The 16,625-nt window shown below is 46.4% G+C and overlaps 1 protein-coding gene across 4 annotated transcripts in view; it reads right to left on the bottom strand.

The window, feature by feature from the left end:
• Positions 1–16,625, bottom strand: part of PCYT1B (phosphate cytidylyltransferase 1, choline, beta) — a 128,989-nt gene that overhangs the window by 43,127 nt on the left and 69,237 nt on the right. For all 4 annotated transcript variants that reach the window (XR_005532678.1, XM_039257239.1, XM_039257240.1 and 1 more), the window contains exons 4-5: positions 9,797–9,948; positions 6,774–6,852 (exon numbers count right to left, since the gene is read on the bottom strand). Coding sequence is in view for 3 of the 4 variants with exons in the window: in XM_039257239.1 (XP_039113170.1) it covers positions 6,774–6,852; positions 9,797–9,948 (231 nt within the window). In the remaining variant the exon portion in view is untranslated. The remainder of the gene's footprint in view (positions 1–6,773; positions 6,853–9,796; positions 9,949–16,625) is intronic.

Raw genomic sequence — 16,625 nt, 5'->3', positions numbered from 1 at the left:
ACCTTTTTTATCACGCTTTCCCGAATTGCAGTGTTTGGTTATGGAGCTATTTTAGGAAGCAGCCAGGCACATGTTAATGAAGGAAACTTGCGACAGTAGTAGGCAGTATTAGCAGGATGACGGGGACGGTGGGCCTGACAGGCTACTTCGTTTCAGCTCCATCCTCTCATCCAGCTTTGCTGGAGGGTTTTGACATGTAGTTCTGACAAGCAAGGCAGAATACTGTGAAGTTTCGTTCCTGCCCTCAATATCTCTGGCTTCATTTAAGGTGACTTTTGCCTTTCAAAATAGACCTCAATTAGAGTGTAAAAGCCACATGTGGAAGCTTGAGCCATTTCTGAGCAGCTTTCTCTCACAGTGAATGCTCGGCCCTTGTCTCCTGTGGCTCTCCCTTGGTGAGGGATCGGCAGAGCAGATCAGTGGCCCTGTGCGTACGTGAAGTCACACACAGCCTTGTGCCTGTGCTCCCAGGGCAAGTGGAATACCACCTGACTCTTCGCTGCAAAGGTGGGAATTAGGGTAGAGTATGGGCACAGTCCCCTCTGCCTGGAATCTTGGCGGGCCTTAATGACTTGCTTGTAACAAACAGGTGACACTGGCTGACCTCCAAGGCTAGGGTAGCAGTGTGTGTATGTGCAGTGGAATACTACTTAGCTAGAAAAAGGAATGAGATCTTGCCATTTGCAACGACATGGGTGGATCTAGAGGGTGTAATGCCAAGTGAAATCAAAGACAAATACCGTACGATTTCACTCATATGTGGAATTTAAGAAACAAACAAATGAGCAAAGGGGGAAAAATGAGAGACAAACCAAGAAACAGACTCTTCACTGTAGAAAACAGATGGTTTCTAGAGGGGAGGTGGGTGGGGGATGGGTGCAACAGGCAATGAGGATTAAGAGCGTGCAGCTATGATGATAGGCACTGAGTCATGTGTAGAATTACTGAGTTGCTGTTGTACACCTGAAACTAAACACTATTTTTTTTTTTATTTAAATTTTAGTTCACGTACAGTGGTTTCAGGAATAGAATTCCGTGATTCGTCACTAACACCCAGTGCTCATCACAAGTGCCCTTCTTACTACCCACCACCCATCTAGCCCACCCCCACCCACTCCCTCCACCAACCCAGTTTGTTCTCTATCATTAAGAGTCTCTTGTGGTTTGTTTCCCCCTCTTCTCTTCACCCCCTTCCCATATGTTCCTGTTTTGTTTCTTAAATTCCACATGAGTGAAGTCATATGGTATTGGTCTTTCTGACGGTATATAACACCGTATGTCAACTATAGATGAAAGAAGGAGGGAGGAAGGGAGGAAGGGAGAGAAAAGAAAAGAAAGGAAGTAAAGAAGAAAGGAAAGAGGAAAGAAAGAGAGAGGAAGAGAAAGGGAGAGAGGGAGAGAGGGAGAGAGAGAGAGAGGGGAGAGAAAGAAGAGAGAAGTTAAAAAGAGAGGTAGATAGATCCTGTGGGGACATGTAGTCACACTGACATGTGACAAGCACCGCTCTATACCAGGTCCTTCATGGTGACTGTAGGGAAGCAGTAGCTGGCTCACAGCTCAGATCCTACAAAGGCTTAAAAAGATCATCATCTCCCCACGCCAGAACCCACCTCCTTACAACTGATGCATCAGCCACTTTGCCCCCGCCTTCTCCCCACCTACTCCTGCCATGTCCCTCAGCAGCCTTCCAAGTCTGGAGCATATGGGGTTTCCTTCTTGGAACTTCTTACAAACAAGACCGGGATGTGAGAATGTCAGGCCTCTTGCTCTTACGCAACGCGCCTGACCGCCACCAGGGGGAGGCCTTTCTGAGAACACAGCGCAGACCAGCCTACCAGCCCTGCTGGGGGTAGCACGGAACCTCGCCAGCGGGCCCCGCAACGGCCTCAGCCAACAGGAACACCATCAGGAAGACCAGGTATATTATAGGTAACAGAATAATTTTCTTGCAATACTATCCAACGTCGTTTTCATTTCTGGGGATGATGTCTGTCCCGAGGCCCTGTCCGTCCTGCCGCGGAAACCTCCGTCACCTCAGGGGAAAGAAGCTGTAGCTGAGAATACAGGAGAGTGCGTTCCGCTTTTGACTTCTGAAACTGGCTCTTTTGAAGGCTCATTTCAAACAGAACAGTTTTGAAAGGTAAGGCTTTCACTTGAAAGAGCCAGGCTTTGAGGACTACAAAAAAAGGTTTTCTAAATCCCAAAAGTGCCCCTTTCATTATTAAGAAGCAGAGGCTGAGTGGACTAGAACGAGGAATGTATTCCTGTAAGGCCTGGACCCGGGAAAACATGAAATTAACCGCGTGGCCACGTCTTCCCCTCCAGGCAGAAGGAAAGCCCCTCCCAAGACCGAGGGGAAAGAACCCAGAGAGGGAGGAGGAGGGGAAGGGCGGAAGTGAGAGAAGGTGAGCAGGGCCTGTCCCTTGGCCCCACTCAGAGGCAAACCCCAGGGGCAGGGACAGGCAAGAGAACCCATTAGACCGCCCAGAGCAGAGGGGCTGGTACCCTATTTACCTCCAGGAACTTTGGGAGAAAATGGTCTCCCGGAGACCCCAGGCGTTGGCAGAAGGCTACTACGGGGGGCCTGGTCACCACAGATGATGGCTGAGCAGGTTTGATACCGTACAGTGAAAGATACGCAAGAACCGGTTCCCCGCCCCACGCCAGGCCAATACACAGGCCCCAGAAACAGAGATCACCCCAGGAGAAAAAGGCCCCAAACTGACTCTACCCAGTCCCCGTGCAGACTGAGAACAGTCGCGATTATTGTAAATGTCCAGGGTGTCTGTCCCTGTCATGTGGGGAAACAGGGGCTCCCGAGTAAGTTCAGCTGCAGAAATGACTCCCGGGCTCCTACCTGGTCGATCCTCTGCCCACAAGAGACCTGCTCATGGCACCTCTCTGACCCAGAATGGCACCTGGCTCTGTGTGACATACGGGATGAAACCCAACAACCCCGTGCTGCCCACCTCCATCTCTGCTCTCACCTCCACGCACCCTACACTGCGTGAACACTCAGCTTCTCCAAATGCACTGTGCTTCATCAACTCCCACCTTCGGGCCTGCCTCCCCGGCCCACAGCACACACCTATCCACAGGCTTCTAATATCCTGATGTCATTATTTTGTCTCTGCCATCTCCCACGGGTGAGAATAGGTCTTATTCATGTTTGCATCCCCTTTCCCTCCAGCAAGTCCTGGCTTGTGGATGCGCTCAGGGAATTCATGGTTTCACCAACCAGAGTCAAAATGATCCAAAGACGGAATGCGCTACCTTGGGAGGTAGGCGCTCCCCCCATCATGGGAGATGCACAAGTCCCAGTTCTACTAGGAAGTGGCAGTGATGCCAAGGAGGGTCTAGGAGACTGGATTTGTGACCCTCAGGAACCCATCCTACCCCAAGAATCTGAAGGTCCGTATATACCAGGAAAAGGCTGTAGTAGCAGTGGGCTGAAAGTAAGGGATGGTGCGGCCAACGTGGGCGGAATGCCAGTGGTCCCCAGGAACAGGGGAAGATGGCTGTGATGGGGGCGGCTCAAGTATAACGGGTGTATCCCGCTTCTTGAAATCTCTCAGTAAAGCAAATGGTAACTCACAAGACCAGGGTGCCGTACAAGCCAGATAACGGTTTAATGTACGTAGGAAGGTATGCTTGGATATGACTTAGAGAGGAGATGTATGATAGAAAGCAAAAGAGCAGAAAACAAACCAGGCCATTAATAATCTACTTCTGCACCTACCTGTAGTTAAAATGCCAATTCCAACCCATCCTTTCCTCAAACTCTTCCTTGCTCCAAGATTCTGAGGCAGCAGTAGCCTTATGGGACCTTAATGGAAGGCAGTCTGATGAAGGAAGGTGGACGGAGAACCTGCGTAATTCAAGCTACTATCTTGCCGCCCCCCCCCTCCCCACCTTGGACATCTCTGCTTTTAGGGTCAGAAAAACCATGTGACCCTACAAGAGGATACAAGTAATTACCTTTGCCCCATCCATCTTTTTAAATAATCCAATGGATAGACTCTGGGGAGGCTGTGTATTTAAAAAATCCTAGCAATGACTATTTTAATTCTTAGGTGATTACTAGAAACCCTGTGACACTGACTGAAAACCTCAGCTCAGGAAAATATTAAGTGTTGGGTGCTGAGTGTATAGCACAGACTATTTTTCCATTATACATCTGCCCAAAAAAGTACCTATGATTTCTGATTCATATTCGCTTGCCTTTTATAAGACAGAGCAACAAAAATGCAAATGCACAGATATAAATGTCAAGATATTTCATTCAGATCACAGTCATCTTTGCAACAAGTCACATGGCAAACCCTTCCATCTTTCTCTGAGATATTGTTGGGCTGTGAGGCTATGGTGGTTTGGAGTAATTTAGGGCATGTAGTTGGCATCTCCTGTCAATAAAAGGGGAGAGACTCAGTGTCCATGATACCAATGGAAGGCAAACAAATTAGATGCAAAGGTTGATAAAGTTCAGCCCCAAATCACCCCTTAATCTAAGTAATTTGAAAAACTCCACAAAACAGAGCGTGGCCCAAATTATCTAGGTAAATGGCCCTACGCCCTGGGTAGTGAGAAGAGCTCTTGCCAACAGAAGACGTCCACCTTAAGCTAACTCCCCATCAGACTCCATTAAAACACCCTCTTGCTGGGGCGCCTGGCTGGCTCAGTCAGAAGAGTGTACAACTCCTGATCTCGGTGGGGTGGGGGTCATGGGTTCAAGCCCCATGCTGGGTGTAGAGATTACTTAAATAAATAAAACTTTTTTTTTTTTTTTAAACACCCGTGACAGCTAGCTCAGAGCCTGGAGCCTGCTTCAGATTCTGTATCTCCCTCTCTCTCTGACCTCCCCTGATCACACTCTCTCTCTCTCAGAAATAAAAAACATTAAAAAAAAATTTTTTTAAAGCACCCTGCTGCTTACCCAGTATTGAATGAGCATGACAAACGTATCAGGGACTATGTGAGGATGTGAAGATGGAGGAGACAGAGCATAGACCATGGCTCCTCATTCTAGCTAGGGACACACACACACACACACACACACATAGAGGAAGAGAGAGCGAGAGAGAGAGCAAGAGAGAGAGAAACTATCAGCATGCCACCAGAAAGGAGCTGAAAAGAAGGTCCATCTGCAAAGAGTGTCCGAGGAGGGTCGCGGGAAGGTGGTGCTGCTGAATTGCGCCCCAGGGAGACAGGGCATGTCAAGGGCTAGGTCCTCAACAAGGCACGGAGTAGGCCCAGATGCTCAGAGCAAGGGCATGCCAGACCCAGAGCAGAACCGGAACCAAGGCACTGAGTAAGGGCGTGCCTGGACTTCAGGGCCTGAGCCCGGCGGGGCAGAGCCCGGGCTGGCAAGACGCAGAGGCTGGGCAGGGCCAGGGGACAGAAACCCAGGAACAAAACCCAGAAGCAGTCAGAGAGACTGAAGGAAATGAGAAGGTCCCAGAAGTGTCCAAGAAGAAGAAGACAAGAGCAGCCATGAAAGGAGAGCGGCCAGCAGGGTCGGTATGTCCAAAGGAAGACAGAATCGAGGCCACTGCATTTGGTGGCCCAAAGGTCATGACCCAAGTGAGGAAGGATGGGGCGGAAATCAGAGTGCAGGGAGCTGAGGAATGAGCGGGAGCGCGCCTGCAGGGTGCCAGGAAGGGACTACTGAACAAGAACGTGACTGGAGGTGGAGGGAGAGGGAGGGCCGAAGGAGGATTTATTTGTTCTCGTAGACTTTCAAATGACTGTAAGCTGAGAAGAAACTACTAGAGAGTGAGAACCCTGCATGGCAAAGAGAGGCAGAATGAAAGCAAACAGGCTCCAGGGAAAGAAGGTAGGTGCAGATAAAGAAGTCAGCCTGGGATAGAAAACCCACCGCTTTCCCTCAGGATGCAGGAGAGGAGGCGAGGATGCAAGGAGTTGCGGGCAAATCAGGGCAGGAAGGGGAAGAGGAGGGAGTAAATGTTACCAAGGAACGTGGAGAATCCCTCTGAGGCTAGAAACCACAGACTCGTTATGATGCCCCAACAGTGATGGCCTTCAAGTCCCCGGCAGCAAAGGAAAAGGAACAGAGAACTTGACAAAGGAATGAACCCCAGGGAGTCTGCAATGGAAGCAAACCCGCCTCTCTCCAGCCTCCTAGTAACTCCCTGGGGCAGACCAGAGTCTCTGACCTCAAAGGAAATGCTTAGTGACAACTGGGACGGCTTCCAAAGCTCAGGCACCGGATCTGCCCTCCGTGACACTGCTCGACAGTGTGAGGAAGGAAACACTTGACCTGATTTCCCAAATATTTACGCATCCTTTCCTTTGCCTCTGCCCGCAGTACCTGAGGATCTAACTATGATGTGACAGGGTGGCTTGTCGCAGGACTGACTCTGGAGACCAGGAGTCCAGGTTGTTAATTACCCACCTGTCTTATTCTGGAAGGAACATTCTTGTCGTATAAAACAATTTCATTGTGGAGAACTAAATGTGAATGAGGAAAATGACTGCCCTCTAAACAATAGGTTTTAGTCTGACAAGCCCTAAAACTGAGCCTCAAACCATAAGGTGAGTCCTTTGGTGCTCAGGTTAATTCTTGTATAAATACCTAAATGGTGTCTGTCCTCCGACCGAGCCTTAGCACTTATCAGAAGAAGCTTGTAGAGGCTACTCGGCAGACATCTGACATTCGGGTGCCTCCCAGGTATGTGCTGCAAGCCTAGGGCAGATGTCTCTTATTCAACCTCAAGGTCATAATGCAGTGGGCAGGCGTGCCTCAGGGAACTCACCAGCTTCTTTGATATGCTTGTACACATCATCAGAGCCAGCAGAAGAGTAGGGAATGTCATCATGAGCCACAAAGTCAATCTGTTGGAGACAAAGAAGAGAGATGTCACAACTAGGATGGATGTGCATGCCTGTGATTTGCACATGCCTCTTTTTTTTTTTTCCAAATGTTTATTTATTTTTGAGAGACATAGCACAAGCTGAGGAAGGGCAGAGAGAGGGAGAGACAGAATCCGAAGCAGCTTCAGGCTCTGAGCTGTCAGCACAGCTCACAGACGGCAAGATCATGACCTGAGCTGAAGTCAGACGCTTAACTGACTGAGCCACCCAGGCGCCCCTGCACATGTCTTTTTGAAATAAAGTGTTTGTTGACTTTATTTCAAAGCAGTTGAAATAAGTAGTTTATAATGTGGATTTGAATCCTTGACTGAGAGGTACTGCCAAATGGCTCCATTTCTGGGAAATAAAGGGAAAGAGATCGGTTTGTCTCTTCTGCTGGCCCCTTTCGCTCTCCTCTGACAGGAGGTTTTGTTGGCCTTCTGTCCTTCTGCCTTTAAGCTTTCTCCTTAGAGAATTCATTTGTTGTTCAGATTTTCCTCACCCTCTGCTGTGGTGAGAGACCCAAACCCTCATTTCCTGTCCCATCATGGCAGTAGGCCCCCTCACATGTGAGCCCCGTTTTATGTGGAAAAATGAATTCACACCTTTTCTGATTTGATCTTCCTGACCACCTTGTGAGGCGGGTGGGGCACATACTACTATTTCCGCTGGGACATAAGGCTGCTGAAGCTATCAAACTTGTCAGATTTGTCCCAGGTCACCCTTTTCTACTTTGCTGCCCTCTGCTGTCACTTTCAAATCAAGCTGTTTGAAATTTACTTCAGCGTGAAAAGCAGCGGCCCCCTTGCTTTCAGTGGCACCTCCAGTTTCCCGGTGTCCCCACGCCTCACACACCTCAGAATGAGCCTTCCGTCCCTACTTCCTTCAGTCTCCATGGCACACGGGTCACAAGGTCCCCTAGGGTGCGAGCGCGTGTCTATGTACGTATGCGAACGTACCTGCACACGCACGTGTGCACCCGTCACGTCCCCCCCACAGCGACTACACCAAATCCAGGGCCCCGTCACCTGGGTTATTAATACCCACTTACACCTGATCTTCCTCACTGCAGGCTCTCTCCCTTCCAAGCCATCCCTCTGTGACACGATGGGAGGGTGGGCGCTTCTTTCTACAGTTTTCGGTCATTCTTATTCCTGCTCATCTTCACTGGCTCCCTGCTTCCTACTCCACCAGGGGAAAACGTGCTGCCAGGCTTTCAGAGCCCTTTGTAATCGGGGTTCTCTCTACCTCGAGGGGTAGCTTAGAAGAGCAGTCTGTGTGCCTGCCCCACCGCTTCCCAGCTACGGGACGCCCAAGTTGGCCGTAAGGATTAAATCACTATTTCTCATCCTTGCTATCTGTGGCATTTTGAGGTGGATAGTTTTTTGAGAGGGGGGTTTGTAAGAAGCTTAGTAGCACCCCTGGCCTTTACCTGCTAGATGTCAGCACCCATCACCAACCCCCGCCCCCAGGTGTGACAGACACTACTACCAAATGTCCCTTGAGGGCAAACTTAAGTCCATTGGAGAATCACTGGATTAAATGAAGTAATTATGTAAAAGTGCTAAAAATCAGCTGGGGCACAGTAAGTACTCAATAAATGCAATCCATTCTTAGTACCGATCAGTGCTCAAACTTAGTCTCTCTTTCTCTCCAATGACAACCAAGTCTCAGGGTAGCCATGAGACTGAACGGGATTCATGAGAGAGCAAAGCCCGCAGCAGAGGGCCTGGCACGCACTAAAATAACACCTGGCGGCCCTCGCTACCATCATTGGTACCCCCATCATGCCTGGCATGAGTGAAACATACAATAGATGCTTAATAAAAATGTGTTAGTGATTGCTGGAAGTAAATCATATTGTAGTTTCTCCTTTTTCTTTTCATTCTTGCTGAGAAATTGTCTCCTCTGCTATTACCCATGCACATTTATCAGTGTTCTCTCTTCTCTTCTGCATCGTGAATTTAAAAATAGAAAAGAAAACTCTTAGAACAGCTTAATCTTGTTTTTTTTGTGCTGCTTATAAAAGGAAAGAATAGCTCCTAATGTGGAGCTGGTAGGGAGATACAAAGCACATAATTTGATGCAGATCAAAAGAATTTCTCATGTTTTCAACTAATAAAAATCTTGTAGCAGTAGGAGTCTCAGGGTCACAGAATCACAGATATAAAGTTCTTTCCTTAAAGGCTGACCCCTGCTCTTCTGAATACAATGTGTGTTCCACGAAAAATGATGCCTATGAATATAGAAGCATCAATAACCATGATGGTGGTGATAATGACAATAACATTTTTGGAGCTGTTATTTGGAGCTATGGGCCAGCCAGTGTTCAAAGGGTTTTACTTAGATGATGCCATTATATCCTTTTTTTTTTTTAATGTTTACTTAATTTTGCAAAAGAGAGAGAGACAGAACGTGAACAGGGGAGGGGCAGAGAGAGAGGAGACACAGAACCCAAAGCAGGCTTCAGGCTCTGAGCTGTCAGCACAGAGCCCCACATGGGGCTCGAACTCACAAACTGTGAGATCATGACCTGAGCTAAAGTTGGTCGCTCAACTGACTGAGCCACCCAGGTGCCCTGGTCTCATTAGATTCTCAAAACAGCCCCACGAGGCAAGTACGAATATTACTCCCACTTTACAGTTTAGGTAAGTGAGTGTGAATACCTCGCTCAAGGTCTCACAGTTAGGAAGGGATAGAGGCCCGACTTGGACATGGGGAGTCTAGCTCAAGCTCCCACAGTGAGGATGTAAGAGGGCATCAGTCCCCAGGCTTGGGCAGATCACAGGTGCTATATCAAGTGACACCACATGATCTTTCCTGGAGTTATCTCTTCTCAAAAGTGGAAGCTTCTGGGCTTTCTGCATGTAAGCTGCAGAACCACACTCCAATTCTGCTACTCAGAGAACATGGAAGAGTAAAGCACCTTGTGTTTTTCCAGAAACTCTGGAGTGAGGGTCCATGGAGCATCTCTAATGACTTCGTCCACATAGCGACAGTGTCTGAGGGCTTCATATCTCTCCGCCTCGTTCATCACAGTGAAACCTTTGAATTTGTGGGTGAGGTCATCACTGCAAACTGAAACAGACACATGCGTTAAAGCCTGCAGCCTGGCCCGGGGCCCGCTCGCGGCCATCCTGCTACATCCAGGGCTTATGCAGCAAAACAAAAGGAGCTCAGCCTGACTTGGTACGTGACATCATCAAACTCAGTTTTGCTTTGTTTTTGTTTTTGTTTTTTCCAGGAACAAAGCATCAGGAAAGCGAAGCAAGATGAAATCCGCCAGCAACTGAGCTTTCCATGTGAGTGCCCATTTTGCCTGCATTCTCTGCTGCAACTTTTATTAAAATCATTCTCCACACTACCTAATGTGACTCTTGTATCTTTTATTTCCTTATCCCACAGTGAAAATTACTATTCAGGGGAAAAAATGACCGAATGAACTGACAGAGAGGAACCAATAGGCCTGAATCCTAGAAGGTCTGAAAAATTATTTCCAATTCCTTTACTAGATCATTGTACTCAGTAACCCATGTGTGATTCCTTACTATGCACATGTGCATACACACACACACACACACACACACACACACTTCTGTTCTCTGGACTGAGGTCCAGTCGCTACACATCAGGCCACACAATCAAGAAGTAGTCAGAAAACAGAAGATGTGATCTAGCAGAATTCATCCTTCTACATTTCTTATCCTTCTTAGATCTCAGGTTCCCGAATCTCCAAATGGGGGTTAGTATCATCTACTGTCAGCCTTAGAATTTTTTTGAGGATTTACATAAAATCGTATTGAAGTAAACTGAACAAAGAATATTATTCATTATCTTATCCATCATATTTGGGTGGGGGTGGTGAGGAAAGGCAGCTTTCCTACATGTCAGCAAGAAATTTCACTGTGGGTACAGCCCCTGTTTATCAGAATCCCAGTGAAGGGCCTACAGCCATTCTATACTGTTTTATGTACACACACCTAACGTATAAGGTTTAAGTGTACAATCTATATTTTCAACACAAAAATACAATTATTTCCTTGGAACCAAAGGATGACCTACGTCTAAAGCCAAATCTAGCCACAGAGGAAGGGCAGCTGTCGGCCACAGCCTGCGTCCTTGGAAAATTTATTGCAGCCGTCATGTACTCAACCTCCAGACCATCCTCAGACCTGCTGCCTCTGCTTTCAGAGTGCGCCCGGAGGCCACATTCTTCTCACCACCTCCACCGCCCTCCCCTGGATTACTTCCCTCCCCTGGATTACTGCTGTGGCCTCCTAACTAACTAGGCTCTTGTTCCAGCCATGCCCACCCCCCAGCAGCTCTCCTCATCCACAACGACCCCCTTAAATCCTGCCCAACTGTCATTCTTGGGCTCATAACCCTTCTCATCTTCCTCGAAGTAAAAGGGAAACTCTTCCAGGGGTCCACAGGCCACCACAAGATCCATGCCTCGGCCCATCCCTTGCCTCTCTGACTGCATCTCCTCTTGCATCCCAGATCCGGGCCTCTGTGCTGTTCCTGAAGCCACCAAGAATGCTCCTGCTCAGGTCAGGACTCTGCACTTCGTTTCCCCCAAACCTGAGACAGTAGTGCTCTAAATATCCACAGAGCTCGCTCCCTCCCTTCCCTTTACTTCTTTCTATGGCACCCCTCATCATGGAACTGTCTTTTTTAATTTTATTGCTGATGTTCTCCTACTGATATTTACGTTCCCTGAAGAAAGGGACTTTTGTTTCATTTTCTGATGGCCCATAGTGGGCTCTTAACAAGGATTTGTTGAATGAATTAACAGTGCCTGAAATAGATAATGTTTATTACAATTTAAAATAACAGATATTTATCTGTAGGCACATTTCAACAACACATATATATAATTAAGAGACTGGTATATCTCTAGACACAGGTGTGTACCTATACAGTCTTCCTGAGATGTACAGACATATATAAAATACAATACAGAAAACATAGTAGTTCATGTGACCCCAACACCATCAACCACGTGGGGGACTCAAAAACCTTGATGAGTATCAGAGTCGCCACAGGAGCATACTAAATATAAAGATGCTTAGGTCCCACTCGCCAAGATTTTGATTCATTGGGTGCTATGGTCTGAATGCCTCCCCCCAAATTCATTTGTTAAAATCTTAACTTCCAAAGGTGAGGATATTTAGGAGGTAGGCCTTTGCGGATGCTTAGGTCTTGAGGTTGGAACCCTCATGAATGCGATCAGTGCCTTATAAAGGAGACTCCAAAGAGCTCCCTAGAATGTTTGACCATGTGAGCAAACAGCAAGAAGGGCAAGAGCTATGAATCAGGAAGAGGGCCCTCACTAGAAGGATACCATGTTAGCTCCTTGGACTTCCCAGCTTCCAGGAACTGTGAGAGGTAAACTTCTGTTGTTTTTAAGCTAGCCAGTCTGGGGTGTCTTGTTAGAGCAGACCAAATGAATTAAGACACGGAGTCTAGAGTAGGGCCTAGGCAGCTCTATTTTGGACAAGCTTCAGGGGTAATTCTGATGTATGCAACATTCAAAAGCCCCTGAAGCATATCATGGACATCTTGAGGAAAGAGCCCAGCCTGTTTTTGAATCACCCATAACTCCAGTTTGGGAGGGTGGCGGATGGCAGAGAGTAGGGCCATAATGACTATGTTATACTGATTTACTGAATTCATTGGCTTTTGACTCCATAAATGGGAGTTATTTATGGGCCAAGATACACAGTTTAAACACTGATCTAAGACTTTTTAAGTGTTCAGTTAGGACTTTATTAAAACACTACCTCAAGAATCATACGGAGCAGAAATGGATTTCAGACCCATCAATTTTCTATTGTAAATACCACAAAATGAGGCTGGGCCATATCCTCACCTGTTTTGAACCTGCACCTGAGCAATTTGGTGTAACTTCTAGATGACCGAAATAATGGCCTCCTGACAGAGCATGAAGAAAATAAACAGGATGTTTATGTCAACCCGGGGTCCTATTTTCATATCCCAGGAGTGACCTCAAGAAGCAGCTGAACGTGCTGACCAGTTATTGTCTAAACATTAATTACGCCCAAAGCAGCACTGTTGTTCATGAGTCTTGGCAAATGCACACTGACAACCAGATGGGGAACTCTGAGCACTGGTGCTCCGTGGACGAATTCACTGAGTTATGTGGGAGCTCATACTGTAGCTAACCTATACGGGCAGCTCAATGTGTTCAAAATGAAGTATTACCAGTACACTGTAGGAGATAAAATGTAACATAAGGAATCAACTTTGGAACCAAACAGACTTGGGTTCTAATTACAGCTCTGCTCCTTGATCCTGGGAAAATTACTCAAAGCCTCTTAAGATTCCATCAACTGTCTTTAAAACATGGCACAGTTTTGAAAATTAAATATGAAGATCTGAGAAAAGAGTAATGCCCAATAATTAATTTTCCAATGATAATGAATAGTACAAAACCATTACTGGGGATATTCATTTGTGTTTGGGGCTATCTTCCTGTTCCCACTCCAAGCAGGTGCCCGGCCTCTTGGTACAGACTCCCCCCATGGAAGTTGTGAAGTTCAAGTTGCTGATACACATGCCTGACTTCCTGGCTGCTCTTTTCTCCAAGCCAGAACTCCTTAGAGGAATTCTGTAAAGAAAGAGACAAAGAGAGATGATTCCTCCAAGTGAGGAAGAGGCCAAAAGTCTGAGGATCCTGCAACCAGCAAGGGCCAGCGGCAGAGCCTCACGAGGGATGACACCATGGTGCCCTGGGCACTGTGATTCCACACACTGCAGGTGCCTCACCTTGCACAGGCTCTGAGGTGCTGGGCTCAAGACTGGAAATCCCTCTCTTGTTTCTGCAAATATTTTAACATCTTGTTGGACTCTGCAGAGGTGAAGTGAGCCCAAAAAGGACTGAGAGGCTATTTCCCACCAGTCAGGCAAAGCAGAGTCTTAGCGGAATATTTAATTTTAATTGAAATACAAGAGAGTATAAGCCCAAGTTTATGGAGTAGTTTTTATGTCTACTATAGCAGGAATGGTGTTATCATTATTGTTATTATTTTTTTATTCCCCTCCTATGAGGTAGAAATAGGCATTTGGTGACTTCTGTCTTTAAAAAATATTTTAGGGGGCTCCTGGAGGGCTCAGTCAGTTAAGTGTCAGAACTCGGCTCAGCTCAGGATCTCATGGTCAGTGAGTTCTAGCCCCACGTCGGGTTCTGTGCTGACAGCTTAGAGCCTGGAACCTGCTTCAGATTCTGTGTCTCCCTCTCTCTCTGACCCTCCCCTGCTCACGCTGTCTCTCTCTCTCTCTCTCTCTCTCTTTCTCTCCCTCCCTCCCTCTCTCTCTCTCAGAAATAAATAACACATTAAAAAAGTATTTTAGGAAAAAAATTCTTTTAATTTTTTTTTAAATTTCTGAGAGAGAGAGAGAGAGAGAGACAGATAGACAGACAGCGTGAGCAGAGAAGGGTCAGAGAGAGAGGGAGACCCAGAATCTGAAGCAGGCTCCAGGCTCTGAGGTAGCTGTCAGCACAGAGCCCGACGCGGGGCTCGAACCCACGAATGGTGAGATCATGACCTGAGCCGAAGTCGGGCGCTTAACCGACTGAGCCACCCAGGCGCCCTGAGGAAAAAAATTCTAATATAAATTTTAATTTCTTGACTTGCTTTTAAATGATATTAACTTTGTATTTTATTATTTAAATTTTTATTCAAATTCTAGTTAACACTGTAATATTAGTTTCAGGTGTAATATGAGTTTCAGGAATGTGTTTCTTGGTTGTCTCTCTCTCTCCCCCCATCCCCATGTTCATCTGTCTTGTTTCTTAAATTCCACATATGAATGAAATCATATGGGATTTCTTTCTTGGACTTATTTCACTTAGCCTAATACTGTCTAGCTCAATCCATGTTGTTGCAAATGGTAAGATTTCATTATTTTTTATGGCTGAATAATATTGCATTGTCTGTATATACCTCATCTTCTTTATCCATTCATCAGTTGATGGACACTTGGGCCCTTTTCTTAATTTGGCTATTGTAGATAATGTGGCTATAAACATCAGGGTGCATGTATCTCTGAATTAGGATTTTTGTAATCTTTGAGGAAAAAAAACTAGTAGTGCAATTGTTGGAGGATAGGATAGTTCTATTTTTACTTTTTGAGGAAACTTCATACGGTTTTCCAGAGTGGCTGCACCAGTTTGAATGCCTACCAACAGTAGGAAAGGATTCCCCTTTCTCTACATTCTCACCAACACCTGTTGTTTATTGTTAAATGATGTTACCTTTTCTTAATGTTTATTTTTGACAGACAGAGAGAAAGTACGAGCAGGGGAGGGGTGAGACAGAGGATCAGAAGTGAGCTCTGCGCCAACAGCAGACAACCTAAAGCAGGGCTCGAACTCACAAACCAGGAGATCATGACCCGAGCCAAAATCGGATGCTCAACCAACTAGCCACCCAGGCGCCCCATGTTAGTTTGTTTTGTTTTGTTTTGTTTTGTTTTAATTTCTAGGAGAGAGAGACAGCATGAGCAGGGGAGGGTCAGAGAGAGAGGGAGATACAGACTCTGAAACAGGCTCCAGGCTCTGAGCTGGCAGTCAGCACAGAACCCGACGTGGGACTCGAACCCACGAACCATGAGATCATGACCTAAGTGAAAGTCGGATGCTTAACCGACTAAGCCACCCAGGCGCCCCCCATGTTAGTTTTGAAATTAAAAAGAAAAAAGGGCTTTACAATCAATAGTTTCAATTCCTTAAAATAATGTCAACAAGGTAAGCTTACATAAATGAATTTTCAAAGTAGTACTGGTTATAATGCTTAAAAAATTAGAAATCCAAGTACTGTAATCACTGTACAAAACCATGACATTTTGTGCCTGTTATTGCCTAAGGTTGAGAAGTAGATTGTAGTACTTCCACTTATCACAGTTTCTGGTCTTTGAATCAATTATTTCTACCAAATCCCAGTATTATGCCAAGAACCTTTCTGTGCACTTACCCTGACCACAGTGGTTTCATGAGCAAAGCCCTTGCTCCACCCAGGGGAACCCCTATGACAAACCTACCCATAGAGGTCAGGGGTCCCACAATTAACAGGGCAGGTTCTTTGAATTTCCCATAAGTATTTTATTTGCTGAGGACACACATTGTTAAGAGCCAGTCTTTCGACCAACACAAAATACCTATTTGTAAAACACTCCCTATCGTTCCTCAGTATAGAACTGTCTGCCATTAAGATGGTTTGTGACACTCAAGAAAGATAGTCTAAAGGTAATGGTCTTCAGACTAGGGCATGCATACCAGTGGGGATACACAAAGACTTTTCAAATGATATCCAAACAAAGGAAGCTTTAAAGGACTCAGTTTTCAGATCCATAACTTCCAACAGTATGCTTTCTTTCTTTTTTATTTTATTGTTTTTTAATTTATTTCTGAGAGAGAGAGAATGAGAGACAGCATGAGCAGGGGAGGGTCGGAGAGAGAGGGAGACACAGACTCTGAAACAGGCTCCGGGCTCTGAGCTGGCTGTCAGCACAGAGCCCGACGCGGGGCTCGAACCCACAAACCACGAGATCATGACGTGAACCGAAGTCGGATGCTTAACCGACTGAGCCACCCAGGCGCCCCCCAAGGGTATGCTTTCTTTTTCTTTTTCTTTTTTTTAATGTTTTTATTTATTTCTAGGAGAGAGAGAGAGAAAGAGAGAGAGAGAGAGAGAGAGAGACAGCATGAGCAGGGGAGGGTCAGAGAGAGAGGG

Source organism: Hyaena hyaena, unplaced genomic scaffold, assembly GCF_003009895.1.
Source record: "Hyaena hyaena isolate Hyena2069 unplaced genomic scaffold, ASM300989v1 scaffold_611, whole genome shotgun sequence".
Classification (NCBI taxonomy): domain Eukaryota; kingdom Metazoa; phylum Chordata; class Mammalia; order Carnivora; family Hyaenidae; genus Hyaena; species Hyaena hyaena.
This window is presented reverse-complemented; position numbering and strand designations above follow the sequence as displayed.